Source organism: Catharus ustulatus, chromosome 15 (genome assembly GCF_009819885.2).
Source record: "Catharus ustulatus isolate bCatUst1 chromosome 15, bCatUst1.pri.v2, whole genome shotgun sequence".
NCBI classification, from domain to species: Eukaryota; Metazoa; Chordata; class Aves; order Passeriformes; family Turdidae; genus Catharus; species Catharus ustulatus.
This window is the reverse complement of record NC_046235.1, coordinates 3737955-3749973: the sequence shown is the minus strand read 5'-3', so window position 1 is coordinate 3749973 and position 12019 is coordinate 3737955. Positions and strand designations below refer to the sequence as shown.

At 37.8% G+C, this 12019-nt stretch overlaps 1 protein-coding gene across 2 annotated transcripts in view; it reads left to right on the top strand.

Moving 5' to 3' along the window:
* DOCK2 (dedicator of cytokinesis 2) overlaps positions 1-12019 on the top strand; it is a 186427-nt gene that overhangs the window by 26706 nt on the left and 147702 nt on the right. The window contains exons 18-23 of one of the 2 annotated variants that reach the window (XM_033073226.1): positions 543-726; positions 813-910; positions 1891-1980; positions 2224-2324; positions 4763-4897; positions 7713-7821. The exons of the other annotated variant lie outside the window; for it this stretch is intronic. Of the exons in view, the coding sequence (XP_032929117.1) occupies positions 543-726; positions 813-910; positions 1891-1980; positions 2224-2324; positions 4763-4897; positions 7713-7821 (717 nt within the window). The remainder of the gene's footprint in view (positions 1-542; positions 727-812; positions 911-1890; positions 1981-2223; positions 2325-4762; positions 4898-7712; positions 7822-12019) is intronic. 2 annotated transcript variants of the gene reach the window in all.

The window sequence follows — 12019 nt, the reverse complement described above, 5'->3', positions numbered from 1 at the left end:
AACTCCTTTCCTGTCTGGGGAATCCTAAGGTAAGACTCAGAAAATCTGTGGGATTGTGGCACAGAAATTGATGAAAGAGAGGAGGGAAAAATCTCTGTTGGCTCTCTGGTTTTGTACTGTTCATTCTGCTGAAAATGACATATTCTGTATCATTTAGATACTGATTTAAAATATAATCTTACCATACCCTGATCTTTTATGTTCAAGGTCCAGGTATAAAGTCATAATGAGAATACCAAAATAGTGCTGCTATTCTTTCCTTACTCAGTCCTGTTTTCTGCTTTTAAGTTGTGTGCAGACATTATAATCATGCTGTCTATATCCTGTGTACAGTCTTCAAGGTGATGCTCAATATTCTGCAGTGTTCCACGCCCACTGACATTTTAATGAGAGATTGGCTCTTGTTTTTGCTCTGCCTGGGGTGTCACCCCTCAAAGCCCCTTCCTGCACCTCAGTCTTGTTCACTTCTTTAGAAAGTGCAGAATAAGTAATTTTAAATCTGGTGGTGTGAAATATGTCATGGATGGTGTGCTGTTTTTCAGGGGGACAGTAAAAAAATGGAGGATGCTGGTGCTTATTTGGCATTGCCTTCTACACGTCTGCACACAGAAAACAAAGGAGCCACCTTAGTGAGGAGCTCGAGTACTGCTGGGGGGCTCTCAGTCAGCTCCAAAGATGCATTCTACATCTCTACCCTTGTTTGTTCTACAAAGTTAACTCAGAATGGTAGGTGGGAGTTTTAGAAACAAAACATCTGCACAAATTGATAAATGAGGTTTAAATTTTGATGTCTGTGTGTTTATTTTTATTAGTGGGCTTGCTGGGTCTCTTGAAGTGGCGCATGAAGCCAGAGCTGCTTCAGGAGAACCTGGAAAAGCTGAAGATTGTGGATGGAGAGGAAGTAGTGAAGGTAAATCATTAAATTATTATTCTACTAATAGTTATTCTTCAGGCCCCCTCATACATCATGCCTTTAGTTTGCAAAGGACATGAACAAATCTCTTCATTAGAGAGCAAGAAAGCCAACACCTGGACAGGATCCTTCACAGTCCTGGCCAGCTCTCCTTCTGCTTTTTCATTTCAGATATCTTTGGTGTTGGCTGTTGGGCTGGGGGATTCCCAAGATTGTTTCTGGGAGATGAACATAGTAATGATAAAATCTTTTCCACAATCTCTATTCATCTGTTTCCCTTTATCTATCTGAAGTATCACAAACAATTCCTACTGCTTTCTTTGCAATTCTTAATATAAATTTACATGTTGATATTAAATCCAAGAAGTGCTATGTACCCAACAAAGCACTTTCTTAATTTAATAAATGAATAAAATATGAATAAAAATTGTTAATATTTTGGAAAATGGCAGATACTATTACCTTTGTGTCTTTAAACATAAACATTAGATGTCTCTGGAGAGAAAGAATGACAATGAAAAAAAAAAAAGAAGAGGAAGGAGGAGTGGAATTTTTTTAATCAAAGCTTTGTGTCCCAAGTCACTGAGATACTTTCCTTTGATTTAGAACAGAATTTGAATCAGACCACAGAGGCAGGAAAAATCTATTTAATCAACATGTATATGTGAAAATAGCAACCACTAATCTGTGTCACTAAGGAACATAGCTTTAATAAGTTTTGTCATTTATGTAATATTCCTATCTTTTCCATAAGCTTTGAGCTAAGCATGTATTATTGATTGCTCATGTGTCTGAGGATGTAGGTTCTCAAAATTGAAGCACTAGAGCCTAAACCCATGGAAATGTTTTCTCAATTTAAGTGATGCTTCAGTAAAGGTAGTAAAATTCTAACTTGAGGGAAGCCAAGTCTACTATCAGAAAATCTTCTTGTGAGGTTTTCCAGTTGAATTGATTATCAGTTTGTTCATGTTCTGTAGTTTCTCCAGGATACATTGGATGCCCTGTTTAACATCATGATGGAACATTCCCACAGTAATGAGTATGACATCCTTGTCTTTGATGCACTGGTAAGAATCAACACCAAACAATTTATTTGTCAAAGTAAAGAACCTTAGAATTTTGAACAAGCTATCAAGTTTCTCAGTTCAAAGAATTAGTCTCAAAGTCACTATAGAACTGAGGAATATTACTCATTGACTGAAAATCAAATTTCTTTAAAAACTTAAGTAGCAAATTACCAGAAATATTTTTAGGAAGTTAATATTTAAGCTTGCAGTGTGACTCTGGCTAATTGTGCCCATGTCTGTTAGATCTATATCATAGGGCTCATTGCAGACCGTAAGTTTCAGCACTTTAACACTGTTTTGGAAGCATATATCCAACAGCACTTCAGTGCAACCTTGGCATACAAGTAAGTTTATTTTCTCTTCTTTCTCTTTTTCCCTAAATCTCCACCATCATGTTAAAGAAGTAAATCCTGCTTGTGACTTTTCTGATGTAATTTATGGTGACTGTTTGGATGCTGCTGTTTGCTTATCTGCCTCTGAGACACATTTGATTATGAGTGGAATTAATGAATCCATAGCAAATGATTTGGGGTTAAATGATGCTTTGGCATTTGTTTTCTGTCACTTGGATTTTGCTGTGTCTGAGCACCTCACCTGTATCCTATCAAATTTATCAAAAGATGCTTTGCTGTAAAGCCTCTCCATTTGTACCCCTGGCCTTAAGCTAAAATGCCTCAAGAGAGGACTTAAGGCTCTCCTTAACCCATTTACATGGGTTTCCACGTTTTTTTTTTTTTCACATCAAGCAAACTCAAAGGGAAAAGAATTATTTGGGAACTGTCAAGTCTTCATTTTAGTCTGATGCTGCATCAGGAGGGGTTCAGTGCAGTGAACTGGGATTTTGGCATTTGTTATGTGTCCTGCTGTGAAATGGAGTTTTAGTATTTGTTACGTGGTCACACCAATGGATGGTGAATTTCAGTAAATTTTTTATTTATTTATTTTCAATTTTTGGAGCTTCCACATAACACCCAGATGGGAAGACATGATAGAAGAGAGTAAAAACTGTGCAGACATGTTCTACCCCAGATTTAATCCTGGATTCCTACTTTATTTAGAATGGGTTTTTGCAGATGATGGCAGGATAAAATGACTGAATCATGAAGGAAGGTAACATCTTCAGCTGGTGCTGATCTCTGGGATGTGCTCTGACAGGATAGATGTGGGTTTTTAATCCACCTGATGTCTCATTCTGGCAGCTTAATGGAGTGGCAGATTGAAGCAGAACTTTAATTTGGAATATGAATAGTACATGGAACACCTGAGCTGAAGGTTTGGAATAGGTGGGGATATCTTCTAGTGTCTGTGCTGAATTTGCATCAGTTCTAACTCAACACAAAATGTCACAGAAATCATGCACTGGACCATGAGTTTCCTAGAGCTGAAAGGCAGCAGTGCAAAGTCAGCCCTTTCTCACACCACGTGAAGTTGAAGTGAGCATTAGTGAGCTCAGAAAGCTCAAGCACAAACTATGTGCTCTTCTTCAATCCTCTCTCACTCCTTAAATAATAAGCACATGTAATTTAAAGTTTTATGGTACTGTGAAAGAAGAAAAGGAAGGGTCCAGAACCTCTCAGGACAGCCTTATTTGCCTAAAATATTTCTAAGATTTACCTGGCTGGGAGTTTCTGATGACCTAATCAGTGTGATAGAGGCAAAATAATAATGTTTGTGATTGTTCCCCACATAATTTGTTTTCTTGGCATTATTGATTAAATGCACAGCATGGAAGATTTACTCTGGTTCCAGAATCATTTATGAAGTAAACACGTGTGTGTGGCCTAACTCCTACCTTGGAAGGAAATACTGTGTCCCAAAAATATTGTAACCATGTTATGATAAGGTTGGTTAGCCAAACTGTTACCTATTTATTCAGTTCCTGTTGAGTTATCCTTTCTCCTGGCTTTTAGAGAGCTCTGATTTAGCTTGCACTACTCCTTCATACTAGTTGGATAGACATTGTTCCGACTCAGAGAAGCTGTAAAAAGCAGAAAATGGAAACACACAGTGGATGTAATGGCCAGGAGGCTGAGAAACTGGAAACATTTTGGTTCTGAAATGTGAGCTAGGCTGGGGATGTGTATTAGTCACAGAGTTGGTTGTTGGCTTTCTTTGTTTAGGGGGCAGGGGACAGCAGGTCTCCATTTTTGTACAGATGTAGGAAAAAAGCCCCAACCACCCTTATCTTAGTTCTCATGGCTGCATTAAGACCCATATTGCATCATTAGCATTGCTTTAATCACTTAAGATGATTCTACAGCTACAAACTAAGGGACTTAGTTTTAGATTAACTTCTGCTCTTTTGTAGCCAGCTGCGTCTTTAGCAAAAAGTTGGTTTTGGATACAGAGTAAGCAAGAGTTTAAATAAAATAAATAATTTAAGCAGATATTGTTGGGTACTGGAATATTGTAATATTTACATGCTGTTAATTAGAGCATGCAGTGGTGTTTAATCACTGCTCAGTGGAGGTAGGCAGAGGGAATATTTTGTTACTTTGTGCATGTGTGTTACAAACTTCTGTAAAGATGCTTCCAGGACTGTGTAAAGTCGTGCTGCTCTTTTGGGATTTCAGATTTCTCTCTTGCTTGTGCAGCTAAGAATTTGTTCCTGGTTTGTTTATACTGACAGAATTTGTGCAACATAAATTCAGAAATACATGCTGTCTGTTTTCTTGTATGTGCCTGACTAAGCATGAACATATATTTAGAGTTGCCAAAAAAGCTAAAAATGCAATTTAAAATAATAATGATAATAATTTTAAAGAATGTTTTTAAACTTCAGGAAATTAATGAGTGTTCTGAAGACATACTTGGATACTTCCAGCCGAGGGGAGCAATGTGAACCGATCCTCAGAACTCTGAAAGCACTGGAATATGTTTTCAAGTTCATTGTTAGATCAAGGACATTATTTTCCCAGTAAGTACTCAGATATTGTAATTTAATTAGCTGTCTAATATCAGACATGGAGATCTGAGAAGTAGAAAAAAAAGTTGGTTCTAGAACAGAGCTTTTATTTTTATTTTTGCAAATAAAACATAAAAAACTGGCAACTGCTCTAAAATACAGACATTGCTGAGTTATGTTTTGTAGAGGGAATATTAAAAAAATCTGCTTTCTGATTCTCAGTGTAGGTTCCAGAGATGGATTTAGTAATAGCAGGTTTCAAAGGGTGATTATTCTTTGTGTCAGGTGGCTTGGCCTAAGACCAGTGAGTGGCCAAACGTCTCAACAGATGGCTGGAGGCTGGAGACTTGTCCTTGAGAACTCCGTGTTCAGCCCCTCAGACACAAGCAGTGTCATTTTGTAACCATGACCACACTGCATTTAGAATTTGGGACCTCCTCTTAAAGAATTTGTAGGGAACACTCAATGGACTGGATGTGTGCAGCTCAGGCAAACAGAGGTGTTGTATTTACAAGTGGTATTCAGATTTAGGAGAAAAGGAGGAGGGAAGAACAAAGGAAATGAAAAGTGGAAGGAGAAAAATTACACACTGGTAACTGCACCCTCCCCATATACCACAGATCCATTTCTTTTGCTTCACTTTTCTCCACTTATCCTGAGCTAGTTTCCCCCTCGAGCTTGTTCTGGTTTCCCTTTGCTCCGTGGCTGAAGGATTGCAGGGGCAGAGGTCAGGCAGTGTGTCCTGGTTTGAAAGACAGGTGTGTGCTGAGAAAGGCAGGAGCCTCTCTTGAAATGGAGAATGTAAACCCCCTCCCTCCAGATTACTATAATTTTGAAAATAAGGCGTTCTCAGGCAAAGATATGGGAATAGGAATAACAGTTCTTTACTAGGAAAATTAAAATAGAAATACAGTACTACAAAAAACAACCCCAAACCCTGACACAGTCAGAATCCAAGCTGACACTCATGAGGCAGGGTGTTGGTAGCAGGTGTAGTTTTCCTCTGAAGGTCGAGTGATGATGTGGAAGGGTCTGGTTTTCCTCTGGAATCCAGTGGAAAAGGCTGCTTTGGTGTTGCAAATCCCAGTTTTTATCTAGGTAGGAAATGTTTGGCTCCTCCCCCTGGGTGGAGCATCTCCCAATGGGATGATGGAATTTTATCAGCCATGCACTGGGACTCAGTGGCCTTTGACAGGAGAGATCTCCTGGAGGGAGGATGGGCTGTGGAAAGATAAAGAAGACTGCCCCAGCTGGTTTAACAGATGGTGATAGAATACAGATTTTGGTCACATCCTGTATTGCAACCTAAGACACAGTGGCAGACTCAGTAGGGAGAGTGAGTGGTTGAGTGTTGTGTTTGTGGCTGGCATCCACCAGAACAGGAAGGTGTTCTGTTCTATCTGTCTTATGTTCAGTGGGAACTCTAATAGACTTTTTCTCTAATATTCCACCACCCATTAAAAAAAAAAATCCATATCGATTTAAAGAGTTTTTTAAAAAAATTAATTTGCTTGCTGGATTATGATGTTTTGGTGAAGTAGTAGATTCAGAAGGAATTTGCTGCTATGGATACTACTCAGAAATATTTTTGTCTCTAGGAACTTCTATTTATAGATGGATACAGGTAAACCAGGTGTAAAGCTGTATAAGGAAGAAGATGATGCTCAAGAGAACAGAATACAACTTTATCTTATATTTTTTATCATAGGTGTCATGCAGAAGGGTATATTAGAGTTTTGGGGAAGGAAGCATTGTGTAGAAGATGATGGAAAATTTCTTGTCTGTATGAAGGTCAGAAAGCAGAAGGGGCTTGTTTCAGGGAGAGCTTTGGTTCTCATTTTAATCCCTTGTGTTATCTTGCAGCTAAAAGTGTTCATTGGACAATCTGTCACAGTAGGTTATTGCAATACGTTGTATATTCAGGTGATTAGCTACACATATCTACTCCTACTTAACTAGAGGTCTGAAACTCTAAATTCATTGGACAGTTATTATTATTATTGTAGGCAAGCTTACATTTCAAATTGAAAACCAAATGACACTGCAATACATAACTTTAAAAAGAGATTTTTCTCTTCTGATGGAGTAGAAGAGGCAGCACTTAGCTCACAATATTCTACTCACATTTCAGGATTCTCTTGTCATCTTGGCTTTTTTCTTAGCTTGTTTTTCTTTAACTCTTGACAGCTGTTTCACATAACTAATTTCACATGTTACCAGTGTTTTTACTGTTTGTGTAGGCAGTGTTTAGTGCTAAGAGCCAGTATGAACAATACAGGGGAGAGAATCTGAGGGATTCAAACTTTAAGACAGGGCATGGAGAAATAATGGAGTGAGCTCAATTAAATGTACTTTTAAACTTTCAAGTGTCAAATAGAGACTTTTTTCAAAAAGAAGACTGGTTAATGGCGCCAGTAAAATAGCTCTTGGAAAAAGTGGCAACAGCAGCAAAAGACAGAATTGTCATAATTTGTGAAAAATATCCTAGAGTAGCTCCTATGTAGTGGGGTGGGGGTGGGAAATAAAACCTTTTTCATTTTTTTCTTTGCATATAAGTTACTTTGAAAGTAAAATGATTCTATAAGCACCAATCTGGGAGGTGTCATGCGCTAGAGGCTTTTAAAACAATTGAAAGTTGTTGTTGCAGTGTTCAAACTGAAGAATCCCTACACGGTACACTGAAGAGCAGGTTATAACCCATTGGGGAAATATCTATGTACACAATATTGGATCAGCTCCTGAAATATGTATTAATGTTAAATCTGTTGCATTTGGGAGGATAAAACTTTCTTATTCTGAAAGGATAACCTAATGTATCTCTCAACAGATTATATGAAGGCAAAGAACAAACAGAATTTGAAGAATCAATGAGGAGACTCTTTGAATCCATCAACAACCTGATGAAAAGCCAGCATAAAACTGCCATTTTGTTGCAGGTTGGTGTGTGCTTGGGAACCAGTTGGACTTGTTTTTTCTAAATAGGTTTTTGTACATGGGGTTTTTATTTTTGTTCTTTTTGAAGTGGGGAAAAGAAACTTGGGAAATTATCCAATATGTCTTTTCTGCAGTTCCTCTCTATTGGAAGAGCAGGTTGTCTGATAAATTTGGAGCCCAGTTTGAAAAGGTCAGGACAAGATACACTTACAGAATTTCTGTGAATGTGGTCAAGGAAAGAACCAAGACACAGATGTTGGAATGTTTCAAACAATCTAATGACATGAAGCCTCCAGTGGGACCTGAAAGTTTGATTCTTGAGTTTTTACAGAAAATGCTAAGCAGGGATTTCACCATCTTAGTTGGGAAAATAAATTTTATTGTCTCAGTCTTTGGGAGTTACATTGTTTAAACTGAAAATAGGATCAGAGTTTGCCATTCGTGTCAATCTAGTTATTCTAACACCAGAATCTAATGTTTTAAAGAAAGCTAGAAAACAAGGAGCTACTAAAATCATTAATATCAAATAATTTGCAGTTCTGTATTAAGATGAAAAACAATCAAGATTTCCTGTAAAATGTAGAAGATTTATTGGACAGCTGCCAGCCATATTGATGCATCATACATTCTTTATTAAAAACTCATTGTATATGTTGGGCTTGAGTTCTCCTCTGGTTTTGTGTTTCGATTCCTTTTGATATGACTTAGATTAGAAGTGGAAGCCTGTGTTGAATGAAACCTCAGGTGGCTGATCTTGAGATTTGTATCAGCTGACACTTTGCATGGAGTGTTTTATGTGCAACTGCAAAGGAGCTGAGAAATTAAAATATCAAGTTAATTGTATAATACCATGGTTACAGTAATATTCTAAATCATGTAAAAATTGATCAGATACTCTGTTACTTGGTAATTCTGCAGAGGCCTTCCTGGGAATAGTTTATACATTTGAATACTACACATTAGCGTGTTTCATAAACAGACTAGTTATTAAATTGCTAGTGCTTTGATCAATGCTAGATTGAAAATCAAAATTTTGATTTCTAATGAGTGCCATCAGTTGTGCAAAATGGGTCCTATTTATTCCTAACCCTGAAGCACTGGTGGGCTTTTGGGTCTCAAAATCTGCATAAAGGACTGAGAGTTTTCTTTTTATCAGGATCCTTTTACATGCAGATGTGAAATGCTGTTTATATCTTACTTTGCTCTTGTTCCAAATACTAATGACTCATACAGCTGTGTCTCTGAGAGAAGCCTACAAAGAGATTGCTTTACATACATAAATAAAAAACTACTGTAATAATGCTATAAATTCTGATAGGAGAGGCATGGAATGAGCAGTGTCCAGCTGTAGTTAGTGCAGGTTGCTGGAAATAAGTTAAATGTGGGCAAAAAAATATAAAATTAACACTCCCTCCCACTTCATCATGAACTCCATGGGCAGCCACAGCTTTCTCAAGGAACAGCATTTCTGTGCCTGCTTGGAGGAGACTTCAGTGCTGATCCTTGAGACTCCTGCTCTGGGAGGTGGATGCAGGCCAGAAAATAATTTCTGCTGAGAGGGAGGAGAAAGTAGTAGAAAGAAATTCATAAATCCGCCTCTGCCTAAATCCAACACTGATTTCTCGTGGGGAATTTGAGATGACAATGATGGATGTTGTAGTAGTACAAATTAACTTTGCAGAGTAAGGACAGGTGGTTGTTCAGTGATTCTACAGACACAGGGGACTCCAGTGGATGTTACAGTTTGTGTACCCAGAGAGGGAAGTGCAGGGAGTCTGTTGGAAAAATACAGGAATAATCAGAATATTAAAACTGACTTAAATCTGTCACACTTGGAATTATCATTGATAAGTGGAACATAGATTGGTAGGATCAATTGCATGTGTTCAAGTAGATTATCGGTCTGAAGATATCAGAGAAGAAAGTTTTAGGAGCCCTGAAGAAAGTTAAAGTAATTGAGTTTCTCAGGATATTTGAAACTTGAACTAGTTTGCAGAGCCTTTGAGTGGGAATTTTTAACTCTTCTTTCATCCTTGGTTGTCCACAGGCCTATCGGAGTTCACCTGTAGATGATTTAAAGAATTATTTTGAAACCATGAAGTCCCTTCGTCTCTGCTATATATTTTTTAAATTTAGCAACTCAGTATTTTAGCCAGTAGTAATTTTCCAGTTGTTTTTACTGATAGAATCACACTCAGACTTGCGTTGAAAATTAATTCACTCAGGAAAGGATTTTTTATAAAATTAAGTGTTATATGGGAACAGCCTCATCTGTGCCAGAAGCAATTTATTGTTTCAATTTAACTTTATCTGCTGAGTGCTATCTTACTTCCTGATCTGTTAAATGCTGTGTACGTTTACAAAAAAGTTAAAAATCTCTTTTCAGTCCTTGTTCTAAAGCTGACTGAAATGGATTGAGGCTTTGACTTACTGTAGTGCCTGAGCTTTGGGAAGGGTAGAGATCTGGTTCTGGTTTTAAGTACTGTTCATAAAAGCTTGGAACAGCTGAAGACTGAATTGTTAATTTGTTGGCAAATTTGAAATATACATATTAATCCACATAAGCCTTTAATAAAAACCCAAAAATCTTCTGAGTTAAGTCAAGTTATCTTTTTATTTAAAGATGCAGACACAGAATGCTTCTCTACTTCAGCATTGCATGGAGTAATTAAAAGTACAAATAAGATTTTATTTTCAATATCCCTACTGTGTTGATGGTTAAGAGCTGCAGAGTGCTTTGCAAAGCTGGCCCTTGAAGTGGAGCTTGAAGTGGTTTCATTTTACCAGTAACAAGAATCAATGTGCAGCTGTAGGGGAAGGATTCCTCCTTTTTAAGAGGAATTATTTGTAATTATTATTTAAAACAATTAGTTCAGAACTTACACTGTCTTTGTGGTGGTAGAGCTTTCTAGGCACTAGGTTTAAACCTTTCTTTAATTTCTTTTGGCAGGGATGATATTAGAGCTTTGTTGCATTTATTAGTTACTCTTCTGTAGCCACTGTTGGTGACTTTTGTAGATTTTAGAGAGATTTTTTTTTCATTAAGTCTGTATTTCTGGGGGACAGAATCCTTGAATCTGAAAACCTGGAAATCAGTTTCCAGAAGCTGTAAAGAGTTTGGTGAAGGGAGGCTGAGGGGTGAGGGGAATAGGGAGGTATCTGTACCTTCTAGTCCTTTGTCTGAGCACTCAGGGGAAAAAAACATCATTTTTAGTAGATGTGTTTTGTGTCTGTTTAAATCCCCTCTAGTTCTGGGGAATAAAATTGAAATGAATGATTTTAAAATTTCAGTTTATATGTTTTTTAGATCATCCTACTGTTGACTCCTGACTTGTACTCTGTGAGTGTGCCCTGTCATTGACCAGCTTGTGCTCTCAACCTTAATTTACAAATCAAGCCCCTGCTCCTTTTCCCACTGTTCTGCTCCCCAGCTGACACACCACGTTTGACCTGCAGATGTTCCTGTCTGCTGCAAATGTCAAGCTCTGCCCAGCTCGCTCCCAGGCACTGATTGGAGAGAGCACAACTCCTGTGCTCTGCCTGCTTTCAGAAACCTTAGATGACATGTTCTCAAGGTCACTGAAACATAGGAACAAGAAATTGTTTCTGGCACTGAAAAATATGACAAATAATGGAATATGATGCTGCTGCCTTTCTCTCATTCTTCCCCATGCAATTTTGACCCACCCTACTGCTGCAGTAGATTCTAAGGACTTTATGCATCTCTTATGAGAGAATAAGCCTAGAAAAGCTACTGACAGTGATGCTTTGCTTGTGGTGCACAAAGGGGGATGGCACAGTAACTTCTTAAAGTTGTCTCATGGCAAGTAAAATGGGATTAAGAAACTGAGCACCAGTGATTTCTTCGAATGTACTTTTCATCTGATGGGTACTCGAATTTCATGAATATGTATAATGTAATACTGCGAAAAGAGGGCAGCTAAAAATAGCTTGGTCAGGAGTAAGGTTAAAATAAATTTAACTGTACATTGTATATGTAAGAAATAATTTTCTGCAGTGCTGTGGGATTTATCTGTATCCTGCTTAAAAAACTAATCTCTTAGGGTTTGAAGAATGCAGAACATCTTGTACTGCTGACTAGTGAGTTTTTATGACTTCATTAAGGGCAGAGCTCAGTTGTGTCCATAGTGCATCATTTGAAGCAATTATTGCAAATGAAACTTGGGAGTCTAAAACAGT